Here is a 19,432-nt window from a genome sequence, read left to right as displayed (position 1 = left end):
TAAAGGGCCACACACACACACATACGCTACTCTCATAACAGCTTGTAAGTTCCAAACCGCAGCTGCGAATGGACCTGGATAGCCTCCGGGAAGAAGTAGTGGACTACCAAGTGCTTGGGACTGAAGATCTTCCTCAGGAAGCAAAGATTGACCGGTTTTGGGCCATGCTAGGGAGAGATGGAAGATTCCAGACTCTAATGCATTTGATGAAAGCACTTTTGTGCGTGCCACACATCAATGCATCATCAGAGAGGGTGTTCAGCATGGGTAGAAAAATAGTGACGGAGAATAGAACAAGGATGAACAATTCAACCCTTAACTCAACAAGATAATAATAACTGGGATTTATATAGCGCTTTTCTAAGTACCCAAAGTCGCTTTACATGTAGAACCCATCATTCGTTCACACCTGGTGGTGGTAAGCTACTTTCATAGCCACAGCTGCCCTGGGGTAGACTGACGGAAGCGTGGCTGCAATTTGCGCCAACGGCCCCTCCGACCACCACCTATCATTCATCATTCAATTCACCGGTGTGAGTGGCACCGGGGGCAAAGGGTGAAGTGTCCCGCCCAAGGACACAACGGCAGCGATTTTTGGATGGTAAGAGGCGGGGAGCGAACCTGCAACCCTCAGGTTTCTGGCACGGTTGCTCTACCCACTACGCCATGCCACACCGAGATGAGTGTTATGTGTGTGTATATGTGTAAATAAATGAACACTGAAATTCAAGTATTTCTTTTATTTATATATACATATATATAGTAAAATAAATGTCTGTCTATCTGTGTTGGCCCTGCGATGAGGTGGCGACTTGTCCAGGGTGTACCCCGCCTGCCGCCCGATTGTAGCTGAGATAGGCTCCAGCGCCCCCCGCGACCCCAAAAGGGAATAAGCGGTAGAAAATGGATGGATGGATGGATATATATATATATATATATATATATATAGCTAGAATTCACTGAAAGTCAAGTATTTCTTATATATATATATATATATATATATATATATATATATATATATATATATATGAAATACTTGACTTATATATATATATATATATATATATATATGTGAAATACTTGACTTGGTGAATTCTAGCTGTAAATATACTCCTCCCTTCTTAACCACGCCCCCTACCATGCCCACTCCACCCCCCTACCCCCACCTCCCGAAATCGGAGGTCTCAAGGTTGGCAAGTATTGGTTATGTTTATCAGTTATCTGCACCCCCAGGAACTTGGTGCTGCTTACTTATAGCATATAAGAATATTATATTACTGTTAAGCAAACTATGAATAATAAAACACGCCAAAACATGTGTCCTTTATCATAGCTACACGTACGACAAAAAAAACGCGTGAAAATCAGTGGTATTCAGTGAGGTAAAATGAATTAAATGCGCTGACAGTTCATTGCTCCTGCCTAGTGATGGGTCCGGCAACACCGATGCATCGGCGCATGCGTCGAGCTCATAGAGCAAAACCCTGTGTCGGTGCGCGTACCGCTTTTAGAAAGTCACGTGACCGATCATGAGCTGTTTTGGTCACGTGACCGATACGCCAACTGTGTCGCACTGACGCCTCCTCTGTGCCCTGTGAGCGGGTCTTTTCTACAGCCGGAGAAATAATAACTAAGAAGAGAAATCGTCTAAAATGTAATACGTCGGAAAAACTTTTCTTTTTTTTTATAAAAATGTGTAAAAAAATAAAATTAAAACAATTCCCAGTCCACAATCATCCACAACACGTTCTCTTAGATTTCCATGTTATGATACATGTTCACATTATTTATTGACTGTATCTAAAAAAGATAAAAATATATTTTTATTTAAATGAAGATATGAAATAATCCTAAATGAAATACAATGACTTGGTTTATATTATTGTATATACTAGGGCAGGGGTCACCAACGCGGTGCCCGCGGTCACCAGGTAGCCCGTAAGGACCAGATCAGTCGCCCGCTGGCCTGTTCTAAAAATAGCTCAAAGAGCAGCACTTACCAGTGAGCTGCCTCTATTTTTTAAATTTTATTTATTTACTATCAAGCTGGTCTCGCTTTGCTCGACATTTTTAATTCTAAAAGAGACAAAACTCAAATAGAATTTGAAAATCCAAGAAAATATTTTAAAGACTTGGTCTTCACTTGGAATAAGCGGTAGAAAATGGATGGATGGATGGGTCTTCACTTGTTTAAATAAATTCATTTATTTTTTTACTTTGCTTCTTATTACTTTTAGAAATACAATTTTAGAGAAAAAACACAACCTTAAAAATGATTTTAGGATTTTTAAACAAATATACCTTTTTACCTTTTAAATTTCTTCCTCTTCTTTCCTGACAATTTAAATCAATGTTCAAGTAAAAAAAAAAAATTTTTTAATTGTAAAGAATAATAATTTTAGTTTCTGTTTTTTCGACGAAGAATATTTGTGAAATATTTCTTCAAACTTACTATGATTAAAATTCATAAAAATTATTCTGGAAAATCTGTAGAATCAAATTTAAATCTTATTTCAAAGTATTTTGAATTTCTTTTAACATTTTTGTTCTGGAAAATCTAGAAGAAATATTGATTTGTCTTTGTTAGAAATATAGCTTGGTCCAATTTGTTAAATATTCTAACAAAGTGCAGATTGGATTTTAACCAATTTAAAACATGTCATCAAAATTCTAAAATGTATCTTAATCAGGAAAAATTACTAATGATGTTCCAAAAATTCTTTTTTTTTAATTTTTTCAAAAAGATTCAAATAAGCTAGTTTTTCTCTTCTTTTTGTCGGTTGAATTTTGAATTTTAAAGAGTCGAAATTGAAGATAAACTATGTTTCAAAATTTTATTTTAAATGTTTTCGTGTTTTCTCCTCTTTTAAACCGTTCAATTAAGTGTTTTTTTCATCATTTATTCTCTACAAAAAACCTTCCGTAAAAGGGAAAAAAAATGTACGACGGAATGACAGACAGAAATACCCATTTTTTTATATATATAAAATGTATTTATTTAGCTATTCTTGTTTAAATCACACTTACGTGTAACTTACAAATGACAATATATTTATTTATTTAAGTGTGTATCAAACTGGTAGCCCTTCGCATTAATCAGTACCCAAGAAGTAGTTTTTGGTTTCAAAAAACTTGGTGACCCCTGTACTAGGGCATCAAATCAGTGTCAGTTGAGTCGGTCCATAGGTTGCCTGTAGGGATTTTTAATGTCCAGCAGATGTCAGTATTTAGTGACACAGTATCGACACAGTATCAATACAGTTTTGCAATGTGTCGAAACGCTTCATGACGCCTCATCAACCCATCACTACTCCTGCCAAATGAATTGCACTGAGTGGAGCGGATCACCACTCCAAGATGGCGGCCCCGCGTCTCGTCAGCGCCAGTAGGCAGTAGCGCTCGATGCTGCGTCTACTTATAAGATGTCTATGTGTGGCGGTGCCATGACTGGCCCTGAACGTCACATTTGACTGACAGCTTCCTTAACCAATCAGCAAAGAAGCCGGTGGTGAGAGGCGGAGCCTGTGTCGAGGCTTCGCGGTTGTCTGGTCTCGCACTGTTTCAAGATGGCGGCACCGCAAACGAGGCAGGGACGCGGTGTGAGTTTTATATAATGCAGATAGAAACGGTGCACCGCATTCAACAAGACGCCTCTTGTGTTATATGTATTGGTGAGTATTTTACGCTCGTTCCCACTTAAACACGTCGAGGTTAGGCACTGTTGTGATGAAACTAGACTAGGGCATAGCCACTTAGCATTGACGCTACTGATAGCGCGGCCCTCTATGTGCTTCATTACAGAAATATTAGTCCATTTGGAGTGTTAGTAAGACTATTAGTAGTATTTCGCAGCTATACAGTGTATTGAATAGGTTGTACCACCGATTTATCCTCTGCATTTGACTTGTTCCACCCCTTGGGAGGTGAGGGGAGCAGTGAGCAGCAGCGGTGGCTGCGCTCGGGAATCGTTTTGGTGATTTAACCCCCAATTCCAACCCTTGATGCTGAGTGTAAAGCAGGGAGGTAGTAAGTCCCATTTTTTTTAGTCTTTGGTAGGGCTGGGCGATATGGCCTTTTATTAATATCCCAAGATATCCAAGGAATTGAGAATGCCAATCAGCAGTGTTCAAACGCTGATTAAGAAGTGGAAAATGAGGGATTCAAGTAGACCAGCAAAGATTTCAGCCACAACTGCCGGGAAAATTGTTCGAGTTGCAAAGAAAAATCCACAAATAACTTCAGCTGAAATACAGGACTCTCTGAAAAATTGTGGTTTCAAGATGCACAATAAGGAGGCACTTGAAGAAAAATGGGCTGCATGGTCGAGAGCTGCAGCAACGCACCTCCTTTACGGCAGCGGTCGCAACGTTCTTAAAGCAACCGCAGCACATACATATATATATATATATATATATATACAACATATATGACATCTCCCTTTTTTAACTTTTGTTTTTCTTTCCTTGTAAACAAAACAAAATGACACTGTATATGTGTTGTCTGTCTAATTATGAATAATGCAGACGAGGCGTGTTGGCTGAGTTCTTGACGTTTACTTTCACAGCGTGCTCATAACCTCATTCTTAGCTGCCGGCGTGACGACATGCAACAACACTTTTCGGAGATACCGCGCATGCTCGTCACTCCCGTTGCATGCTGGGTAGTGTAGTTGTTGTATTCCCTTGCTCACAACATCACATCTTTCCCCCTATAAAGAAATAATGTTAACTCAAAGTATTTCTTTTTTTAGCTTTAACTTTTCATTTTTTGGCATTGTAACCACATTTGCAAACAACTTTTCTCTTCATAGAATTGTCTTTCAAGGTAAAGGTCGGCAACCTTTACCAGTCAAAGAGCCATTTTGACCAGTTTCAGAAATTATAGAAAACAATGGGAGCCGCAAAAAATTTTTGAAATTTTAAATGAATTAACACTGCATACGAAGTTTTTTTTTTTTCTTCTTTGTGCTATGTAAAACCAGGTGTCTCAGACACGCTGATCACCCCTTTATGTGGAATTTGAAAGCTGGTGTGGCACGCAGGTTTTAATTGATTGGCGCTTGTCAGCGTCATGCGTGCCGTGATGGCACAGCATATAGCAGCTATTACAGTCAGCGTGCTTGATCAGCCACACGTTGAATGGAGCTTCCGCTTTACTCATGTAGGTAACAGCAAGGCATACTTGGTCAACAACCACACAGCTCACACTGACGGTGGCGGTATAAAAAAAAAAAAAAACTTTAACACTCTTACTAATAATGCGCCACACTGTGAACCCACACCAAACAAGAATGACAAACACATTTCGGGACAACATCTGCACCGTAACACAACATAAACACAACAGGACAAATACCCAGAATCCCATACAGCCCTAAATCTTCCGGGATACATTATCCCCCCCCCCCCCGCTACCAAACACCGCCCACCTCAACCGACGCACAGAGAAGGGGGGATGGGGGGGTTGATGTGTGAGGGAGCAGGGTTGGGGTGGGGTTTGGTGGTAGCAGGGGTGTTGTGTTTATGTTGTGTTAAGGTGCAGATGTTCTCCCAAAATGTGTTTGTCATTCTTGTTTGGTTTTGGTTTCAATGTGTGGCGCATTATAGTAAGACTGTTAAAGTTGTTTTATATGACCACCGTGTAACCTGTGTGGCTGTTGACCAAGTATGCCTTGCTGTCACGTACGTGTGCAAGCAAAAGATGTATATTGTATAACAAGTGTTGGGCTGGTACTCTGTCAATACAGATTGTAGAGGGCGCCAAATGCTGTACCATCATAGCACGCCCTTATTATAGCCGTAAGGGTGAAAGTCGGGGAATATTAATCCCGGGAGTTTTCTGCGAGAGGCACTGAATTCCGGAAGTCTCACGGGAAAATTGGGGGGTTCAGCAAGTAAGCTGCTGAGCCGCATCAAAGTGATCAAAGAGCCACATGCGGCTCCGGAGCCGCGGGTTGCTGACCCCTGACCTAAAGTGATCATAGAGACAGGTTTTTTTTGTGTTACTGTATATATTTGTTTTTCTGAAAAATCCCACTTAATATACTTTGGGTAACAACAGTCAATATTTATTTATTTTATTTTATTTTTTAGGGGAGTAACAGTCAATATTTATTAATTTATTAGATTTTTTTTTCTTATATAATAAAAGTGAGCTTTTGTTAAACCAAATATTGTGTTTTTTTCCATATACAACAACCTATCTGGACTCGATAAGAGAATCAATAAGGAATCGGTTCGATAAGAGGATTCGATAATAGGCTCGAACTCGATAATTTCTTATCAAACATCATCCCTACCCATTACCTCCCTGCTTGGCACTCAGCATCAAGGGTTGGAATTGGGGGTTAAATCACCAAAATGATTCCCGGGCGCGGCCACCGTTCACTGCTCCCCTCACCTCCCAGGTGGTGAACAAGGGGATGGGTCAAATGCAGAGGTAATTTCACCACACCTAGTGTGTGTGTGACAATCATTGCTACTTTAACTTTATATTTGAGAAGGCATGCTTGCTGACGTCTGGTCCAATCTTTTTTCCCTAGCTGCCAGAGGACTCCACAGGAGGACGTCGCCTAGGTTTTCACATTAGACTGAATGCATTGTGATTTCCAATAATTGAGACAGTGATTCTGAAAGCTGTCTACATTAATGAAAAGAACAATGTAGTCAGCTTAGCCTGTCCATCTCTGATACAAGCCCTATTCTGGAATGTGCTTCTGCATGCATTCTGGTTGTGTCGTCAGGGTATAGTGTGAGCTAATTTATACGATTTTTGAAAAGGTTTGAATTCCACATAAGAAAATGGAGCTAGATGACGTTCTACCCCCTCTCCCTTTGGAGCCCCCCAATGATTTTGGCCAAACTGAGGGCCAAGCACCTCCACCACCTCCCCTGCAAACGTCCAGTGACGCAGAGGTAATGGACGTTAGCTCTGGTGGTGATGGATACATATGCACCCCAGGGGAAGGGGACATCGAACCACCGCAGCCCCTCGACATTGGCACAGTTGCTTTCTGTAGCCAGCCCTCGAACGAGGTCACTTACAACCCGCCGTGCCCCAAAACGGGCCGCCACGCGCCCCCCGTCAACAAGTTTCTTCCAAACCTCAAGCTGCTTCGAGACGTTAAGATTCGCGTCAGCTTCACCGAAAGCAGCAGTAGCAAAGACAGGAAGGTTTTATATACAGGCGAAGGGCAAGAGCGGCGTGCCGACGACGCTTTAGAAAACCTCAATGGTGAGTTGGATTTCTCAAGTGATCAGGAGGTCGCTGAGGGTAGCTCGGCAATGGCATTCGGAGCGAGTAGGGTTGAGGAAGCGCAGGTAGACCTTGAGGACAAAGTAGAGTACGCTGTCCTAGATGAGTTGGATGACCTCTATGAGAATTTTGTCAATAATGAAGATGGAGAGAATGGCGGTTTTAAATCTGAGGTCATAATTCAGCAAGAGCAAGCAGATGATGAGGCCATGGCTTTCTCGTATGAGGTATGTCTGCTCTATTTCCTTCCAGTGTTTGTCAGTATGTTTCCTCTTAAATACAGCACACACAGGGCCTGATTTACTACATGTTTGAGTGTACCGTATTTTTCGGAGTTTAAAATATATAGTCAATATACCACAGTTTCATTTTATTGATCATAAAAAATAAAGATAACTACCGTATTTTTCGGACTATAAGTCGCAGTTTTTTTCATAGTTCAGCCGGGGGTGCGACTTATACTCAGGAGCTACTTATGTGTGAAATTATTAACACATTAGCGTAAAATATCAAATAATATTATTTATCTCATTCACGTAAGAGACTAGACGTATAAGATTTCATGGGATTTAGCGATTAGGAGTGACAGATTGTTTGGTAAACGTATAGCATGTTCTATATGTTATAGTTATTTGAATGACTCTTACCATAATATGTTACGTTAACATACCAGTTGGTTATTTATGCCTCATATAACGTACACTTCCTCAGAACATACAAATCCTTTATTTATTGAATCAAAAATACTGAAATTCTACGACATAGTGAATTTGCAAACAGCTAAAATTATACACAAAGCAAACTATAACCTGCTACCCAAGAATATACAACAATTCTTCTCAAAAAAAGAGGAGAAATATAATCTTAGAGAGAAATGTAATTTAAAACATTTGTATGCACGTACAACGCTTAAGACCTTCAGTATATCAGTATGTGGAATTAAATTATGGAATGGATTAAGCAAAGCAATCAAACAATGTACTAATATGATTCACTTCAAGAAACTCTTCAAACTTAAAGTGTTTACAAAGTACAAAGAAGAACAACCATGATAAACATTCTGAATTTATTTAATTCATCCATTCTTTCACTCTCAAAATAATCTTACTTATCTCATCATATGAAATATGACTTACCGTATTTTCCGCACCATAAGCCGCCCTGGGTTATAAGCCGCGCCTTCAATGAACGGCATATTTCAAAACTTTGTCCACCTATAAGCCGCCCCGTGTTATAAGCCGCATCTAACTGCGCTAAAGGAATGACAAAAAAACAGTCGGATAGGTCAGTCAAACTTTAATAATATATTAAAACCAGCGTGATGTGGGCGCGCATGGAGTCGTATATCAACATGGACGGAGCTGCGTGAAAAAAGCCACCCGGCCTCTTCGCGTAAACTTACCTTAACCACTCGCTCATCTTTTCTTCATCCATCCATCCCTTCGAGTTAGCTTTTATGATGACGCCGGCTGGAAAGGTCTCTTTTGGCAAGGTCTTCCTTTTGAATATCACCATGGGTGGAAGTTTCTGGCCATTAGCATGGCAAGCTAGAACCACAGTGAAGGATGACTTCTCATTCCCTGTGGTGCGAATATTCACCGTACGTGCTCCCGTTGTATCCACAGTGCGGTTCACAGGAATATCAAAAGTCAGTGGAACCTCGTCCATGTTGATAATGTTCTCTGGCCGGATCTTTTTTTCAGCTATCTTGTTTTTACAATATGCACGGAAAGTAGCCAGCTTTTCTTGAAAGTCTTTAGGCAGTTGCTGTGAAATAGTAGTCCGTGTGCGGATGGAGAGATTGCGTCTTTTCATGAACCGGAAACCTGTCGCTTAGTAGGAGCCATTTTGTGGTCTTTACAGATGTAAACACACAAAGGAAATGAAACGTAATATCCGCGCGCTTCTTCTTCTTCTACGCGGGCGGGTGGTTGCTTACAGTAGAAGAAGAAGCGCTTCCTGTTCTATGGGGGCGGGTGCTTACCTTGGCGGTTGCTTGCGTAGAAGAAGAAGCACTTCCTCTTCTACGGGGAAAAAAGATGGCGGCTGTTTACCGTAGTTGCGAGACCGAAACTTTATGAAAATGAATCTTAATATTAATCCATATATAAAGCGCACCGGGTTATAAGCCGCACTGTCAGCTTTTGAGTAAATTTGTGGTTTTTAGGTGCGGCTAATAGTGCGGAAAATACGGTACTTCACCAATTATTATTTATTTATTTATTTTTATTGTGATTACTTATGGAGTATATTGTGAATAAATTGAGAACAGGAAATGAACTAAAGTTTTGGCAACTGTTATGTAAAAGAAAAGGGGTAGGATTAAATAAGCTCTGCTTCTTCCTACTCCTTTTCGAACATGTTGAAACGAGAAACTGGAAATTGTGATGTATCATGTTGTATGCTTGCATGTTCGAAATAAACTCCAACTCAACTCAACTTCTCTGTGAGCGCTTTGAGTATCTAATAATAGAAAAGCGCGATATAAAATCTAATCCATTATTAATATTATTATTATACAAGTCACAATAGCAATCTTGGAGAGAAAAATCGCAATTAGTTTTTTTGCAGTTTTTCAGGCCACCGCCGAGTTTGTAATTTGGCAGCAATTAGCACAGGCGTGCAGTTTATTCAGCAACAACTGGCTGCTATAAAAATTCAAATGGAAAGTGATGATAAAAATAAAGTGTGGGCCCATACATTAATGTCAATTTCAACATGCACAGGTTGGAAAGTAAATGAGATGATTGTGGTATGGCATGTGTAAAAATGTCGGTGTGACGTGACAAAGTAAAGAAAAGGTTTAGCCCATACGTTGGTGCTATTTTCTGTATTTCCAGGCAGTAAATGTAGAGTGTGTTCTGTCTTCATGATTTTAATTGATGATGATTGTTGTTGGAATATTTTTCTTCACCCTGATGCTTTTGACCCATCTTTCTACCAACCTTAACGTTCCGCTTCCAGGAGGAGTTTGACAATGATGTCGATGCCTTGTTGGAGGAGGGAATGCCAGTCCCAAAAAAGATGCGTCTGGCAGAAGACAAGAATGTTGGTGACAGTGATCACCAGTCAGATGAAGAAGGTGGTGTTCAGCCCATGATGACCAAAATTAAAACTGTCCTTAAAAGTAAGTGCAGATATAAAATTATCTTTACATGTATACAGTCATTTATTGTATCACATGACTTTTCAAAATATGGGTCTTAACTAGGGCTGGGCAATTTTAAGGCCATATCGCGATACACGATTATAATGATTCTATGTGTCTACATTAAAACATTCTTCTTCATACTGCATTAATATATGCTACTTTAAAACTTTCATGCAAAGAAAGAAATCACAACTAAAAAAAATCCCTATTTTTTTCATACGGTGTTGATCTGAAAATGTTTGCCTTGGCATTTTGATGGTGTGGCACCGAATGGAGATGTTGACATGCGGAGTAAGCACTCTTCATTCTCTAGCAGGTGACTTTTCAAATGATGCTACATATTAGCAGTAATGCTACTTTTTATAGCAATGCTTTTTCCCCACACTTGACAAATTACAGTTGTCTGTTCGACATATTCCCGCTTGAAGCCAAACCACCGCCAGGTGATGGACCCCCTGCTGTTTTTTGGGGGAATTAATTATTCATTTGTTACCAGATTCGCACCTTCTCTCTCTCTCTCGTATTACCACTCGCACGACTGCGCTAGCATCACAGCTTACGTTACCTATGCTGCTACCTTTTTGCTGCGCAAGGGCATATACGCGTGTGACGTTTGTAAGAAGGTGCGCTTGTCTGTCTGTGAGAAGGAGACACAGGAAAGAGCGAGGAAAGCCTGTAGTGTAACGCCAGCAGCTAAAAGCAACTGCGTGAGAACGTATATTCTCGAATATCCCGATATAGTCATTTTCTATATCGCACAGAGACAACCCCGCGATATATCGCCCAGCCCTAGTCTTGACCTTTTTTTTCTTTTGAGAGCTACTAAATGAAAATGGCCAAGAGCTGCATTTATGTTTGGTTTTTTTCAACCCAAACAAACTAAACTTGTTTTGGTCTGTACATAAACACTAATGTGTCCTCAACTCACATTTAGCATGTGTTATTGTCAATTGCTGTCAAACGGTTACTTAAAAAAATCTAATTATCTTTAAAATGGACTCAAATATTTTGGCACAAATGTATTTGTGTTGTCATAATGTCATACACAAATTAAAAGAACAACGTTTTCCTTAAATGCTCGTTATTTATTTGCTTGAAACTCAATAAGTCTTATCTCCATTCCTGTCTTTGTATTTTTAAGCCAAATTTGCCTCATTCATCTTTTGCACTGGCCTATGCATTGACCTGATCACTGACTATATTTGTAGCAACCTGTGCTACCTTTCATGTAACCATTGGCCATTATGTTAACTGAGCATGTGCAACCAAAATAAATTGGGTGAGTAAGATGCATTTATACATTTCTTAATGCCATAATATTTTATGATCATTCACAATAAAACTTATAAATTCAACAACTATTTACACAAGATGGCACACTTGGGAAATTGTTTCAATATGCTGCTCTTGTGTAGCCTTGGGGTAGTTGCTGTTGGACAGCCCAGCATGCACTGCACATTGTAAGTTCAGTTATAGTTTTATTAGTGAGCGCATAATTGTTTATTTTACTACGTAGAGTAGTAGTTAGTTTATGGCATGGGCAAAGTCAAATGGAATGAGCATATTTTTAACAAAAACGTGGTGTCTCTGATCATATCCTGAGACTTGCTACCTCTACGCATGATGGATGATTTTTTTAAAGTAGTATCAGAATTTCCCCTTCAAATGTATTCATTAATGTACAGTGCCACCAGGAAGTATTCACAGCGCTTCACCATTTCCACATTTTACGTTACAGCTAAGGCTGAAACGACGCGTCGACGTAGTCGACGTCATCGATTACGTAAATACGTCGACGGCGTTTTTGTGCGTCGACGCGTCACATACTTGAATAGCCAGGGCGCTAATTAATTTAAAACCTCTTCTCACTCCTGTGCTTACTAAAAGGCGTGGGGTAAATTTAGGCCTGCGCTTATAAATTTGAGTGATGTAAGGATACCATCATGAAAAGCACATTTAATACAAAAAAACGTTATTATGGTCTTACCTTTCCTTATGAGTCCATGCGCAGCTGCTTCTGATCAAAAGCATCGATAACTTGTTTATAGAAGTCTTCCTTATCTTTCTTCAGTTTTAAAAGTCTCTCTGTCTCGATGGAGATATTCCTTTAAGTATTACCTCCTGCTTCCATTGAAAGTCCAGTTTAGAAAACTGTTTTATTTTAGATATGTAATCCTCCATGTTAAAAGTGCAAGCAAACGATCGCTGCTCACTCTTGTGGCTTGTTGTCTTCTTCTGCAGTACCGGTCTTCTGCAGTACCGGTAGTCGCAAGAAGGATCACTAGCGCCCTCTACCACCAGGAGGCGAGAGTCATTTAATGACTCATATTTGACACACGCAGCTACGGTATATTAATAAAACATAGCTGCTTACTGTTCTTTTTAGCATATTCAAAAGCTTGGACCTTAAATCCTACTGAATAGCTCTTAATCTTCTTCCCTTTATGCGATTTCAAATGATTGAAATCAGCCTCCTCCATTTTGAAAATGATGACAGGTAAAGTGTCACTCATGACGTGACGAGTTTGACCCGGCGGAAGTTCTAGACATATGCTAATTATTTTGCTAAACGAGTTTGACCCGGCGAAAATTCCAGACATGCACTAATAAAATTAATATTTTGCGAAACGAGTTTGATCCGGCGTTAATCCTGAGCCGGCGGTAAGGCCAAGCATGCGCTAATTATTTTGCGAAACGAGTTTGACCCGGCAGTAATTCGAGGCATGCGAATACTATATGCCCGGCGCCAATTCAAGGAAATAATGTTTATCTTTATTTTTGCACATTTTAAAGCAAAATAAGCAATACTTTTACTTTTGAAATGCTTATACTATTGCAGAATATTAAGATTTGCACTGTATGTTTATTTTATATTTGCACATTAAAAAGCAAATACGCTACTTTTAATTTTGTTAAATGTTAAAAGTTTTAAATGTTTACATTGTTACAGAATATTTTGTCATGTTGTTGTCAATGTTGACTGAGTGGCCATACTTTTTTTTTTGTAAATAAAAGCCATGCCGTTTGAAAAAACTGGCCTACATTTATTTTTCATCTTCTTTTTAAATAAAAAAATAATCGGTAAAAGGAAAAATAATCTATAGATTAATCAAAAAAATAATCTATAGATTAACCGATTAATCGAAGAAAAAAATCTATAGATTAATCGATAGAAAAATAATCGTTAGCTGCAGCCTTTGTTACAGCCATTTTATGTTACAGCTTTATTCCAAAATGTAATAAATTCATTTTTGTCCTTAAAATACTACACACACTACTACCATAATGACAATGTGAAAACTTACTTTTAGAGATTTTTGCAAATGCATTAAAAATAAAAAAAAACTAAGAAATCACAGCCTTTGCCATGAAGTTCAAAAGTGAGCCCACGGGACATCCTGTGTTAACTGATCATCCTTGAGATGTTCCCACAGCTTAATTGGAGTTCACCTGTGGTAATTTCGGTTGATTGGACATGATTTGGAAGGTCCCACACTTCACTGCGCATGGCAAGAATTAATTCTAAGGATTTGTCTGTAGACCTCCAAGACAAGGTTGTCTCGAGGCAAAAAATCTTGGGAAGAGTACAGAAAAATATCAGGATCTCAATGAGCACAGTGGCCTCTATCATCTATGAATGGCAGAAGTTTGGAACCACCAGGACTCTTCCTAGAGCTGGTCGGCTGTTTAAACTGAGGGATCAGGTGAGAAGTGCCCTAGTTAGAGAGATGACCAGGGACCTGATGGCCACTCTGTCAGAGCTACAGCATTACTCTATGAAGAAAGTGAGAATCTTACTGAAGGACAACCATCTCTGGAGCAATCCACCCATCAGACCTGTTTGGTAGCCAGACGGAAGACATTCTTTTGTATAAATTTGCCAAAATACACATGAAAGACTTTTAGACTATGGGAAACAAAATGATCTGGTCTGATGAGACCAAGATTAAATTATTTGGTGTGAATGTCAGGTGTAATGTTTGGAGGTAACCAGGCACCGCTCATCAACAGGTTTAAACCATCCCTACAGTGAAGCATGGTGGTGGCAGCATCATGCTGTGGGTATGTTTTTCAGCGGCAGGAACTGGGAGACTAGTCAGGATAGCGGGGGGAAAAAAAGTGCAGCAATGTACAGAGACACCCTGGATGAAAACCTGCTCCAGAGCGCTCTTAAACTCTGGGGCGACAGTTCATCTTTCACCAGGACGACGACCCTAAGCACACAGCCAAGATATCAAAGGAATGGCTTCAGGACATTTCTGTGAAATACCTTGAGTGGCCCAGCCATAGCCCAGGCTTGAATCCCATTGACCGTCTCTGGAGAGATCTGAAAATAGCTGCGCACCGACACTTCGAATCCAACCTAATGGAGCTTGAGAGGTGCTGCAAAGAGGAATTTGGGCAAAACTTCCCAAAGATAGGTGTGCCCAAAAAGACTTGAGGCTGTAATTGCTGCAAAAGGTGCTTCGACAAAGTACTGACCAAAGACAACATTTAATTTGTCATTTTGGAATAAAGCTGTAACATGGAAAAAGTGAAATGCTGTGAATACATTCCGGATGCTCTGTATTCGTGGGTCCTTTCACAGGCAACAGGTTGGAGATTACTGCAAATATATTTACCATGCTCCGTTTCATTGATACAGGTTACAGCGTGGGTGACACATGGCTAAATAATCCAATCATTACTTTCTTCCCTGACTTTATCTTTCTTTTTTTTAAACAGGTCGGGGACGTCCACCCACCGAGCCTCTTCCTGATGGCTGGATCATGACATTCCACAACTCGGGCATTCCGGTGTACCTGCACAGAGAGACCAGAGTAGTAACTTGGTCCAGGCCCTACTTCCTTGGGACTGGCAGCATAAGGGTGAGAATTGGCATACGGATGTTATCAGTCTGTCAATAATAGGTAATTGTTACCTACGTAGATAACATTGCCTCAACCAAATGTTAGGCTGTTTTTACTGATATTTCAACTGCTGTATGTCTCTAATAGCAGATACACTAAAACTGAAAGTTGGATTTTCACTTCAAATATTTATCAGCTCTATACTCTCGGCAGGGTCCTTGAGGGTGCATGGGAGTTTGCCCAACCAGTCTACATGTGCTTTGTGGACTTGGAGAAGGCATTCGACCGTGTACCCCGGGAAGTCCTGTGGGGAGTGCTCAGAGAGTATGGGGTAACGGACTGTCTGATTGTGGCAGTACGCTCCCTGTATAATCAGTGTCGGAGCTTGGTCCGCATTGCCGGCAGTAAGTCGGACACGTTTCCAGTGAGGGTTGGACTCCGCCAAGGCTGCCCTTTGTCACCCATTCTGTTCATAACCTTTATGGACAGAATTTCTAGGCGCAGTCAGGGCGTTGAGGGGATCTGGTTTGGTGGCTGCAGGATTAGGTCACTGCTATTTGCAGATGATGTGGTCCTGATGGCTTCCTCCGGCCAAGATCTTCAGCTCTCACTGGATCGGTTCGCAGCCGAGTGTGAAGCGACTGGGATGGGAATCAGCACCTCCAAGTCCGAGTCCATGGTTCTCTCCCGGAAAAGGGTGGAGTGCCATCTCCGGGTTGGGGAGGAGATCTTGCCCCAAGTGGAGGAGTTCAAGTACCTCGGAGTCTTGTTCACGAGTGGGGGAAGAGTGGATCGTGAGATCGACAGGCGGATCGGTGCGGCGTCTTCAGTAATGCGGACGCTGTATCGATCCGTTGTGGTGAAGAAGGAGCTGAGCCGGAAGGCAAAGCTCTCGATTTACCGGTCGACCTACGTTCCCATCCTCACCTATGGTCATGAGCTTTGGGTCATGACCGAAAGGACAAGACCACGGGTACAAGCGGCCGAAATGAGTTTCCTCCGCCGGGTGGCGGGGCTCTCCCTTAGAGATAGGGTGAGAAGCTCTGTCATTCGGGGGGAGCTCAAAGTAAAGCCGCTGCTCCTCCACATTGAGAGGAGCCAGATGAGGTGGTTCGGGCATCTGGTCAGGATGCCACCCGAACGCCTCCCTAGGAAGGTGTTTCGGGCACGTCCGACCGGTAGGAGGCCACGGGGAAGACCCAGGACACGCTGGGAAGACTATCTCTCCCGGCTGGCCTGGGAACGCCTCGGGATCCCCCGGGAGGAGCTGGACGAAGTGGCTGGGGAGAGGGAAGTCTGGGCTTCCCTGCTTAAGCTGCTGCCCCCGTGACCCGACCTCGGATAAGCAGAAGCGGAAGAAGATGGATGGATGGATGGATATTTATCAGAAATGTATTTATTTTAGTATGGTTAGTGTTTTTTTACTGGTTCCCTGTCAATGTGGTAAATAAAAGACTAAAATAGCAGTCAATCTACAGAAATGGATATTTGTGTGCTTTTGTATGATATTTTGTGCAGCCTTTAATCTTCTTTTAAAATCTAGAAACATGACCCTCCAACCAGCAGCATCCCCTGCTTACACTATAAGAACATGAAGGATCGAGAGGAGAAAGAACTGAATGGTGAGATGGCTCTTCGAGCTGAAGAATCTCTTAAAAAGTCAAGCGCGGAGGCAAATGGTGAAGAACTTGCAGGGGAGCCCGACAACACCGCCGGGGTGCAGGTTGATACACCTGCACCCTGTCTTGCTGATGCTGGCTTAGATTGTGATGTGACCACCAACCACACCCAGCCTGCTAAAGAGGCCCTGCCATGGGACATTGCCCAAGGAGCCTTAGGACAAGTCAGGGCAAAAGTTGAGGTGTGCAAGGATGAGTCAATAGGTAAGACCTTTTACTGCACGATTCAATTGCAAATCTGCACACAGTCAATATAAAGTCATTTTTTAGCAAAACTGTGAAAAATGTAGTACACAGGTGTCCATGGTGTTTGGTTGAGAGCTTATACCTAAGCTAGTGTTCAATTAACCACAGAGTTTAACGTCATAAAACCTTCAAACAGAACTTGAAGACTTTCGCCTGTACCTGGTAAAGTGCTTTGACTTTGAACAAGTGACCGTGAAGAAGTTCCGCACATGGGCTGAGCGACGACAGTTTAACAGAGACATGAAGAGGAAACAGGCTGAGTCGGAGAGGCCTATCCTGCCTGCAAACCAGAAACTCATCACACTGTCAGTCCAAGATGCCCCCACTAAGAAAGGTATATTTATACATACTGTTAAATATAGAATTTGTTTTATCATTAATGATCACAATTAGGGATGTTCCGATCAGGGTTTTATGCTGCAGATTCGGATACCGATCATCCATGAGTGAGATCGGCCAATACTGATCACATGTGTTAACTATACATTTTTCCATTTAATTAAGATGAGTGCTATTACAGCGTAACAATATCGACACAATATTTAAACTAGTTCCCTAATCTTTTTTATTACATACAATTGTCAAAGTCAATAGCATACCTGCCAACTACTCCGGTTTTCCCGTAATTAGTACGGTTTTCATCAACCTATTCCGGGTTACGGTTGCAGTGATAAAAAATACGGTTTTTCATTAATTAAAAAAGAATTTTTTTTTTAAAGTTTTATTCACGAAATCGCGTAACAATGACAATCGACACTGCTTCCCGTACCTTCCTATCGAGCCATTCCGAATGTCATGCGTGAGGCTATTTATAGCACCGCTGCCAAGCACGAGGCACCAGTTGCCATTGTTTCCAAACGAGCGAACGATCATGGAATCAGCCGGAGAAAAATCGCAAACGAGTCTTAAACCGAAAAAAAAACTGCAGTCATTCCGTAAAGAATATTCAAAAGCCTATCCGGGAATAATTATTCGTTCCAAAAAGGGTGAAAACTACGCAAATTGCACCTTGTGCAGACAAGATTTTTCGATCGGACACGGAGGAATTAGCGATGTAAAAGACCACGTTGGGACAAAAAAACACAAGTCTAATGCCGTTGCTAGCGATACAATATGGATTTTAGCCACAAAAAGGTAATGACACCAATGTTATCTATTGGAATTGTTTAGTACTGTTATACTGTTAAAAGTGTTTATACTATTTATGCTTTCAAGTCCAAGTTGAAGAAATCTTGTTAAATGTTGACAGCATAACTACCAAAATACAGAAGTATGTCCTTAATATTTTTGCAGTGCTATTTCTGTTGAAAAGTTCAAATGATTACATTAGAGATGTGATGTGCCACTTTTCAAGTGTCTGATGGCTTAAATTCATTTTCATTAATTTTTCATATTTTGAATTCTTTTGAAAGGCTTACAAAAAAACTACATTTGAATTGTAATTCCATGCTATTGACAGGACTATTAATTTTAATGAAGTTAGCTTACCATGTTTACAGTATGATAATTGTGATAGAAATGTGAATTTTAGGCACAGAATATTTTTTACAATTGATCAAGGCAGTAGATTATACAAGCTTGGACAGAAAGTTAATAATGACATTGTTTAGTACTGTTTTACCATTTGTTTACTGTAAAAAGTGTTTATACTGTTTATACTTTCAATTAACAAATTGAAGTCTTGTGAAAGGTTGACAGGATAACTGGCATTAACTGTCAAAATAATTTCAAACTATTGAAGTTAGCTTACAGAATAAACATGTCAATCAACCCATATGATTTTTGCTGTAATATTTTTGTTTTGAAAAGTCACTGTGACTGATAGAAAAGTGATGGTTTTGAATGGTCTGAATGCTAATAATCATTTTGCGTCGGGGGGGCGAAGCCTGAACCCCCCACCAGGACTTTGTCCTGGACCTACCGGGGCCTGCGGCCCCTGGACCCTGGCTACTAGGTTTTTCTGATTTCAAAAGTTGGCAGGTATGCAATAGTACACAATAACTTAACATAATCAAGAATTACTTACTAATTTAAATCCTTTGGGTTTTGCCCTTTTGGTCGTACTGTGTTGAGGGAAATACTCCCATATTTTGTAAACCTTGCCGAAATGAGTTTCCTCCGCCGGGTGGCGGGGCTCTCCCTTAGAGATAGGGTGAGGTGCTCTGTCATCCGGGAGGAGCTAGATGAGGTGGTTCGGGCATCTGGTCAGGATGCCACTCGAACGCCTCCCTAGGGAGGTGTTTCGGGCACGT

At 40.8% G+C, this 19,432-nt stretch overlaps 1 protein-coding gene across 1 annotated transcript in view; it reads left to right on the top strand.

The window, feature by feature from the left end:
- Positions 1-3,521: 3,521 nt before the first annotated feature.
- LOC133595918 (microprocessor complex subunit DGCR8-like) overlaps positions 3,522-19,432 on the top strand; it is a 30,538-nt gene continuing 14,627 nt past the window's right edge. The window contains exons 1-6 of the mRNA XM_072914233.1: positions 3,522-3,671; positions 6,542-7,481; positions 10,219-10,381; positions 15,131-15,273; positions 16,799-17,138; positions 17,317-17,514. Coding sequence (XP_072770334.1) covers positions 6,801-7,481; positions 10,219-10,381; positions 15,131-15,273; positions 16,799-17,138; positions 17,317-17,514 — 1,525 coding nt within the window. The 5' untranslated portion in view covers positions 3,522-3,671; positions 6,542-6,800. The remainder of the gene's footprint in view (positions 3,672-6,541; positions 7,482-10,218; positions 10,382-15,130; positions 15,274-16,798; positions 17,139-17,316; positions 17,515-19,432) is intronic.

Source organism: Nerophis lumbriciformis, linkage group LG12, assembly GCF_033978685.3.
Source record: "Nerophis lumbriciformis linkage group LG12, RoL_Nlum_v2.1, whole genome shotgun sequence".
NCBI classification, from domain to species: Eukaryota; Metazoa; Chordata; class Actinopteri; order Syngnathiformes; family Syngnathidae; genus Nerophis; species Nerophis lumbriciformis.
Note: the sequence above shows the minus strand (reverse complement) of the source record. Positions and strands in the feature narration are given on the sequence as shown.